At 34.7% G+C, this 8,742-nt stretch overlaps 2 protein-coding genes across 5 annotated transcripts; one reads left to right on the top strand and one right to left on the bottom strand.

Annotated features, from left to right (window-relative positions):
• Positions 1 to 117: 117 nt before the first annotated feature.
• Positions 118 to 7,257, top strand: LOC122399710. Of its 2 annotated transcripts, XM_043400596.1 has the most exons (6): positions 118 to 469; positions 1,010 to 1,112; positions 5,012 to 5,182; positions 6,501 to 6,669; positions 6,751 to 6,930; positions 7,005 to 7,257. In XM_043400596.1, the coding sequence occupies exons 3-6, from the start codon at positions 5,133 to 5,135 to the stop codon at positions 7,233 to 7,235; spliced, it is 630 nt and encodes a 209-aa protein (XP_043256531.1). In that variant the 5' UTR covers positions 118 to 469; positions 1,010 to 1,112; positions 5,012 to 5,132; the 3' UTR covers positions 7,236 to 7,257. The 2 variants fall into 2 exon arrangements, with proteins under 2 accessions (XP_043256531.1, XP_043256530.1); XM_043400595.1 differs by lacking the exon at positions 118 to 469 and having other exon boundaries at positions 950 to 1,112.
• Positions 1,909 to 4,540, bottom strand: LOC122399709 (pre-mRNA-splicing factor CWC22 homolog). Of its 3 annotated transcripts, none has more exons than XM_043400592.1 (2): positions 4,352 to 4,540; positions 1,909 to 4,251 (listed from the first exon to the last, which is right to left on the bottom strand). In XM_043400592.1, the coding sequence occupies exon 2, from the start codon at positions 4,235 to 4,237 to the stop codon at positions 2,093 to 2,095; it is 2,145 nt and encodes a 714-aa protein (XP_043256527.1). In that variant the 5' UTR covers positions 4,238 to 4,251; positions 4,352 to 4,540; the 3' UTR covers positions 1,909 to 2,092. The 3 variants fall into 3 exon arrangements, with proteins under 3 accessions (XP_043256527.1, XP_043256528.1, XP_043256529.1); XM_043400593.1 differs by having other exon boundaries at positions 1,909 to 4,244; XM_043400594.1 differs by having other exon boundaries at positions 1,909 to 4,244; positions 4,356 to 4,540.
• Positions 7,258 to 8,742: the final 1,485 nt, after the last annotated feature.

Raw genomic sequence — 8,742 nt, 5'->3', positions numbered from 1 at the left:
ACATACATTTTTGTCTTCTTGAGAACAAAATTAATTTGTTTAAATGATATATTAAGAACTCGAAATTTTTTATTTTAGATATTCTTATTTTACGTTTATTTAAATACTCGTGTATTTACTTACTTCAGTACGTGTTATATTAAGGTATTATTACACGTGTACTCGCAAATTATTTCACGTGTCTATGTTTACGTACACGTGTATTTCACGCGTATTTATTAATTTATTATGCATTCAAATCGCACGCGAAATCAACGCGTGCGCAGATCGCGATTTTTGATAACTGCGCAGTACCACTGGCGCCATAAATTTGCGAAGCGCCCGCATGCAGCAATTAATTCGCTCTCAGTTAAGCGAACGAACGCCAAGGGACACGATGCTGATGAATAACGTGTAGTTAAACAGTAATTGTGCGTGTATTCCTTTGAAAATAAGTTCCCATATTGTTAAAAAAAACGGTTAAATTGGTGTGAGTCCAAAACAATTATTCTATTTAAAACAGTGTTGGGCAAAATTCAATCTAATTAAAAAATGAATGAAAAATTGTATTTTGAATACTTACTTTTTACATTTACATTTAAAAAGTAACATTATTTCGCGTATCAGAACAACCTTATATCTAGATTAGTTTGAATAAAATAATACATAATTTGGACTTAAAAAAACGAAATTGTTTCTCTATATTAATATCGTTTGGGCCTAGCAGTTTTAAAGTAACAAATAACTACAAGCATTTGTTTTTAAGAAATTCAAGCCCAAATCTTGACACAAGAATTACAATGTAATTGACAAAAACATAATATTTTCATTAAACTTTTAGAAGAAATGTTATTTTCTATCCCATTATGCGCGAAAATAGTACACTACAATTCACTAAATTCAGTTTTCAAGAAAATAAAGTGTCATTATACTATATTTCAGTATACTCCAAAATATTTGCTACTTTTTCTTTGTTTTTTTTCCCTGCATTGTTTATATCGATTTTGAAATCGTAGCATAATAATTTCAGATCGATCCCGTTTGACTTTTAATTTGGCCCGACGTCATCGAATCTGTATGTTGCGGGTACCCGCATAACCTCAAACCACACTGATCTGATCCGCAACAAAGAGGTATAGCCTACTAAATGTTTCTCGATGTACAATGTAATAAAGCTTGTTTTTATCACACGTGAAAACTAAAAGCAAGAAAAAACAATTTTTTGAATACAAGAAAAAGTTACTAGGTTCGAAGCTGAAAACCGCAAAATTTCAACATTTTTTTATTTAAAAACGGGAACGAACCACGCTAAGATGCTTCGTGGATTTATCAAGTATCACCTCACAAATACCTCAAAAAAGTTTTTATCAAAAAATTAAAGATGCAACACGCGGCTTACTCTCATTGTTAGAATATTCAATTTTAATTTCGCGCCTTCTGTTATCACGCAATGCCGCTATGTGGCGCTATAATAGGTTTCCTTTTTACAGTTCTACCGAGTTATAAGTTTGATTTCTCTACGAAATTAAGTCCAATTACTAAACACTCATAAGTATTATTTTCCTCCGATTAAATAATTGACTCTTATAATAAATTTTCAAAGAATCTTTATAGAACAAAGCACTTCAACGTGGAGATAAAATGACACAAAATAATTTCTTCAAAGTTATGAAAGTTTTATATTTTGCTTTCTCATGATATCGTTCAAAGCGATTTTTACAATCTCACAAAACTACCAAAGGAGTTTTAATTACAACAATCATTCGTATTTATGTAATCGAAGTTGGTACATGTAATACGACGCACTAATATTAGTATTATTTTAATAATTATTTCGTAATGATGATGTTACTCTGTTAAAATAATTATTCGTAGAAATATATTTATTTAAAATGAGAAATATTTGAAAAACTTTACAGTATGACGGGGAATAGATACATATTTATATCATCGAGCATTAAAATGCTTAATTTAATTTACAGCTTGTTTCAGACGCAAGTCGAAAAGGCTTAGAAAATGACGATCAGGCTACAAGGGAAAGTTTAAATTCTTTTTTGCACAAGAAATCATTGTACTATGGATTCTATTTAGATAGATCCTGTACTTTTCAATTTCATTTCTCTTTTCTTTTCTTTTTATGTTTCTGTTTCTGCTTCTGCTTCTTCTGTTTTTCAATTTGCTTTTTCTTCTGTTCCTTTCGTAACTTTTTCTTCGATTTCGTTACCTCTTTCTCCAAGGATACATCAGAATCGTCAGAGCTGGAAGTACTAGAGGACAAAGACGATGACAATGATACGTGTGAACTAGCAGGCGTGGACTCGTTGGAATTTGAAACGCTCTCGCTGTTTTGTTCTATTACAGGTATTATCGTGGGCTTTGGGTGAGATTTTAAATGTTCCCTCAAATCGTCCGTGAGCCCGCCCAAACCGATAGACGTGAAAAAGTTTATAGCGAAACGAGTATTTTTCGGATCGTCTCTGGGAAACAATCCTTCGAACGCTTCTTGCAACGTAACATCTTTGACGCGTTGATTGAGCTTGGATAGTCCCATATACTCCGAAAGCTCTTGAAACAAGATTTTTATAAATATTCTGTTAGAACTTGTCGTGTCCTCTTCGGTCAATTTTATACAAGACAACACTTCCCACGATATAGAATCGGTGAACAGCAAATGGGCGAAAAACTTGGACACGTTACGTAGCTTATTTGTATCCAAACGATGAATCGTGTGATACGAATCACGAAAAATTTGCTCGAATGGCGTAACGTACATTTTATTGATGGCACAAAATCGACCAGCCAGAAGCCCAAAGAATTTCTCGTATGTTCTCATTTCTGCGCAACAGTCCAAAAACATGTGACAGAGTTCAGTTTCTTGGCCAGGTTTTAGCTGCATTTTCATCAATTTGTGTGCACATTCTTCAAAATCAAGCGACGAGTGTATCGTTAAATATATTGTCCTTCTAAGAGCAGTTAAGTTTGTTTCGGTGTTGTCTACGATCACATCTTCTTTTCCTTCTGCTGCAGCGGTGCTGCCATCTTCGTCCGAACTGTCATCCTCGTCGCCGTCTTCGCTTTCTGAACCACTGACATCCGAACCTAATATCTCTTTACTCAACTGCGTATATTTGTCCTCGTTGCTAACGTATTCTGCGTCGAACTTAAAAACGTTTAATATATCTTGAGAATCGGTTGCTTCGTCCAATGTAACTAAATGAGTAAACTGATTTTCTTCCTCGACGAGATCAAGTTCCTCTGGGACAGCTTCGTGATCTTTGAATCCATCCTTTCTCACTTGAAACATAACTTCTATCATATACTGTACCCTTTTATCTAATTGTCCTTCGTGTAATATATTTCTTAACATCTCGAATATGGCTTCGATACCTTTCCTAGACACTTCGGTTAATTTCATACCGCACTCTTTCAAAAATGCAATTGCTACCTCGATAGAATCGTCTGTCGGCGTTTCTACCAATAACGTTAAAATTTCTAAAGCTAAGATTTCATGCGCCACTCTTTGATTCACTAAATGTGCTATGAACGTTCCAGAAGATATACAGAGAGGTTTGTCGTTTCTTCTAAAACCACGTTTAAACTGTATTACGAGACGTTTTAGTATTAACTCACCGATATTGGGGAATTTAGAATTAATGATCGCAGCTAAGGCTGCGTAAACGGAAGTAAAGGTAGGCGATGCCGCTTGAGCTTGAATTATAGATCGAGTAAGCAAACCTCTACCCCTGACAATATTCTCTTTCAAAATCTCTCGAGTTATAAGTCCGATATTACTGACGTTCACTTTGTTAATATAACCGTGTATAGATTTCTTTAGAGCTTCCCACGCGATACGTTGATACGCAGCGCCTGATTTATCAGTAATTTCTGCTTGCATCATACGTAACTTTGCAGGTGGAATGTAAGCACCGCCAGTTTTAGAAGTTAATAACTCGACAGTTCGACTTTGTCTTTCTGCCTCGCGAGAAGCATTTTTTCCATCTTTTTTCTCCATTTCTCTGTCCATAACTTTATCTTTTTCGTATCTCCTTGTTTTTTCTTCTTCGTGTTCTCTTGTGGCTGTTACGTCTTGTCGTCTGTAAGATTGCGTCTCTCTATATGGTTCGTCGGAGTTATAATTTCTTCTATATCGATCGTTTCTTCTGCTACTTCTATCGTGGTAATGTCGATCTCGTGAACTGCGTCTATGATAGTCTCTGTCATACTCGGTTCTGTCTCTTCTAGAATGTGATCTTTTCATTTTTAATCTAGAATCCGAATGCAATAATATTTATAAGCCTTTAATCATTTGTACATTTCTTTTAATATACAGAAAAACAAAACTAAATTTTATAACATTAAAATTACGTATTACCTACAATTTATTCACAACTTTCCTACTTTTTTATGTGGAATAACCTCAAAAGATTATTCCTAACCAATTTCGACGAAAATGCATAAATTGATATTCAATTCTCGAAATATTACTTTTTCTCATTTAAGTAGTCGTTATGTTAAATTACAAATATTCTACAAATCATTTGATCGCACGAAAAGCACGACATTTACGCATAACGAGTAAGTACAATACTACAATGGGCAACAAACCACTGATCATTGATATACATAGTTACCAGATGGCGGGTTTTTCGATCATGCATACTATAGTACAGTGCGTTTAGTCAGAATAATAGCGAACTCCTGACGTTTATAAACCTTATGAGTTTCCTAATATGCAAAATTTATGTTGATAAAGTGTACATCTAAAGACACATTTTTAATATTTTTTATTTTTATTAATTCTAATAAAGTAACATTCTTCCACGAGAAGAAGGCACAGCGTGTTTACATCCCCACTCTTGGTGCTGTTCGCTGACTCACAGGTATTGGTCGAAAACGGTGACGAAGATCGATGACGGCCAATCAGCGGACTGCAGCAAGAGTGGGGATGTAAACACGCTGTGCCTTCTTCTCGTGAAGATAAATTCAAAATTTTCTCGAAATATTTTAATCAAAACGCTTTCTTCCATTTTAGAAATGATAAGATAAAATTGAGGGTACTCAATATACACGATGTCACGCACATTTCTGCTAGAATCTTATCGTATATTAAATTTGATACATTGGAAGAAATAGAATTGTCTAATGTAGATTACATGGAAATTACCATGAAAATCCAAGAGTTCTATTCGTCCGTTGAAAACAGGTTAATACATTAATATTTAACAAAAGTTAATGTAATGTAAATATTAGGTGTACAAATGAATAATCCAAATTATCTTAAGCAGTTATAAAATCAAGTTGAAAGTCAATAGATTTTCCCGCTCTTTTGCGGTCATATAGTGTTGACATATAGCTAGTTAAAACAAAAGATAGATTAGCGAAAGGCCCAACATAACCTTCAAAAGTATTCAATTCAGTAGTGTCGAAAATGGCAACAGATAGGGTGCATATCCGACACTGCATTCTTTACGAATTCCAACAAGGGAAAAATGCTGCAAGAGCATGCGAATCGATTTGTCCCTTTCTCGGTGAAGGTGTTGTATCGTACGATATGTGCGAATTTTAGTTTAAGCGGTTTAAAAGCGGTGATTTGAGTCTAATCGACAAACAACGCCCTGGAGGCCCTAGGAAATGCAACGACGACGATTTGTAACAACTGCTCGCTGAGAATGCGGCAGAAACGCAAAAAGAACTTGCAGAACAGTTAGGAGTAACCCAGTAAACGATTTCCAAACGCCTACGTCAGATGGGAAAGATCCAGAAAGAAGGAAAATGAGTTCCGCATGAACTCACTGCAACCAACAAATATCAACGAGTGGCAGCACGTCTTTCTCTTCTGAATAAGCAGCGTCAAAAGTCTTTCTTGTGGAAAATCATTACGGGTGATGAGAAGTGGATACTCTATGACAATCGAAATGCAGAAAGTCATGGGTAAATCCTGGTGAAGCATCAATATTGATTACAAAACCCAATCGCTTCGGAAAGAAGGTTCTCTGCATTTGGTGGGATACCAAGAGTGTAGTTTATTATGAGTTGTTGGAATCTGGTGAAATAGTTACTGCGGACTGCTACCAACGTCAGTTAATCTGCTTGAGCCAAGCATTGGAACAAAAATGTCCGTATACTGGCAAAGGAGAATGTCCAGTGAAATTGTTGCATGACAACGCCAGGCCACATATTGCTTCCCATACAAAAGACACCATAATGAGTCTTGGCTGGGACGTCTTGCAGCACCCGACGTATTCACCAGACATTGCTCCATCTGATTATCACCTGTTCCAGTCAATGCAACACGCCTTGTTCGATATGCACTTCCAATCAGTGGATGAGATCCGAATTCATCAGCTGCCTGAAAGATGGCTTAAAGTTATAGAAAGTAACAGCGAATACTTTGATCGAACAATTCGATTTACTTTCTTTTAAAATAAACATTGAATGTGGCTGAAAAAATTGGATTATTCATTTGTACACCTAATATATTTTTAAAGTTCTTGGTATAATTTTCTTATTTCCACGCGTAGGAGAAGATGCGAGACGATAAATGTCGGAGGTGTATATGGTTTGGAAGAACCAATAGATAGTTTTAAGAGGGTAGAAATTCTGAACGTTGAAACAGACGATAAAACAGATACGCCAAAGTTCGTGGATGTAAGATGCATAGACAATGGAGTAATTTTGACGAAGCTGAATGTTCGTGATCAAGTAGAATTATCGAAGAAAAAATTAAAAGAAATACAGTATAATTTCTTTAAAATTTAATGTTTATTTCAGGCATATAGATTGTTGCACATGCCGGAAGAATTTATGAAATATCCGGCGCAAACAGTAGAAGTATTTCTAGCTGGTGTAGTTCCACATGACGATGAATATCTTTGGAATCGTTATGCATTTGAGGCTGTCTATCAGTGGTTCAAAAGAAACGTAGATGAACGATCCTATGTCATTGCAACGGTAAATTGTTCATTTTGTATATTGTATTTTGTATAGTTAAGTCTTGCAAATAGAATATAAGATTAAATGTGTAGGTGAGCCTTCATCTGAAAAACATATTATGGGTGAACACGTTGGAAGTTGGAACAAAATTGATCGGATATAAAGATATCGTTGGTTCCTCTTTAAAAACAGACTTGTTGGAAAAGGATCATGCTATCGAAAATGACAAACATTTAAAACAGTTGTATCAACTTTGCAAAGAGGATGGTTTTTTGAAAATTAATGGGTGCGATTTAAATGTTTTACTGGACGAAGTCGAGTAAAAGACCAGAGGATCAGAAACGATGGAAGCTAATTTTAAAACTTTATTATTCTTAAAATCATTACGCGCAGTGATTTTAAGTGATTTAATTCGTTTATTAGTTTTTCTACTCTAATCGTTAGTTTTCTTTTTTTTTTGCAACTGTTGCATAGATTGACAATAAAATAAAAAGAAAGTTAATTTAATACAAAGACGTTTAAAATAATTGATACACATGATACTCGCAGATAAGTTGTATCGAATCAAAACGATATGAGATTGTTAGGATCTTGAGAAATTAAAGGCACCACGGTTTTTCGATCATGCATACTATGGTACAATGCGTTTAGTCAGAATAATAGCGAACTCTTGACGTTTATAAACCTTATGAGTTTCCTAATATGCAAAATTTATGTTGATAAAGTGTACATCTAAAGACACATTTTTAATATTTTTTATTTTTATTAATTCTAATAAGGTAACATTCTTCCACGAGAAGAAGGCACAGCGTGTTTACATCCCCACTCTTGGTGCTGTTCGCTGACTCACAGGTATTGGTCGAAAACGGTGACGAAGATCGGTGACGGCCAATCAGCGGACTGCAGCAAGAGTGGGGATGTAAACACGCTGTGCCTTCTTCTCGTGGAAGGTCGATAGCCTAACGTAGATTTTTTTTCCTTGCACATTGATAATATACGATTATTAATAACTGTTTCACGTTGCAGACTTATCCATCTATTATTCACAGGATGAAAAGAAATTGCTTATTTATATAAATTATTTATATTTTATTCTTTATTATATAAAATAATAAAGGATGAATAATTCTGAATAATTCGCTTATTTATATATATAGAAAAAAAAGTGTCAGACAAAAGTTGTTTGATTTCGAGAGATACATAAATGGATGCTAATTATAATTTTTCTGTAGGTGTATTGAAATTTAATACGATCCATTTAACGAAAAAGAAACGAATCGTTAGCAGTGTTTGCTAATTTTATTAATTCCACTATTAAACATCATCCTCGAAAAATAAATACGTGTAATTTTAGTAAATGCAATATTTAATCGTAGAAAACACGTTCTCGCTGTTATCTACAATTGCAACATTTACAATTTTGCCGACGAGCATGATTACTCCACTGACGACGCAATTCAGAAAAATTATTCAACCATCTGCAATCGGGCTTTGGCGGCTTGTTACTGTTCCACACCATTTCTTCCGCGCATTGGCAACATTCTGCGCACGCATTTATCACGCTGGTATCGGTAGAATGAAAACTGTTGCAGCCGTTACAAGTGAAACACCCTCCATCGTTTCGACATAAGTAAAAGTGAATTTGCGGATCCGATATCAAATATTTCTTCCTTTCGTTCGCTATATATCAAACATTCAATTATACGCAACATTTATGTCGTGAAAAAGAACAAGCAAAATTCTACTAAAATATGATATAAATGCAAGATTTATTTAAAGAATTTTTTATATTTACAAATCGCGAATGCGTAAAATAAAAATCTGGTCTTG

The sequence above is a fragment of the Colletes gigas genome, unplaced genomic scaffold (assembly GCF_013123115.1).
Source record: "Colletes gigas isolate AHSC1104 unplaced genomic scaffold, ASM1312311v1 Colletes_gigas_Sc00015, whole genome shotgun sequence".
Classification (NCBI taxonomy): Eukaryota; Metazoa; Arthropoda; class Insecta; order Hymenoptera; family Colletidae; genus Colletes; species Colletes gigas.
This window is presented reverse-complemented; position numbering and strand designations above follow the sequence as displayed.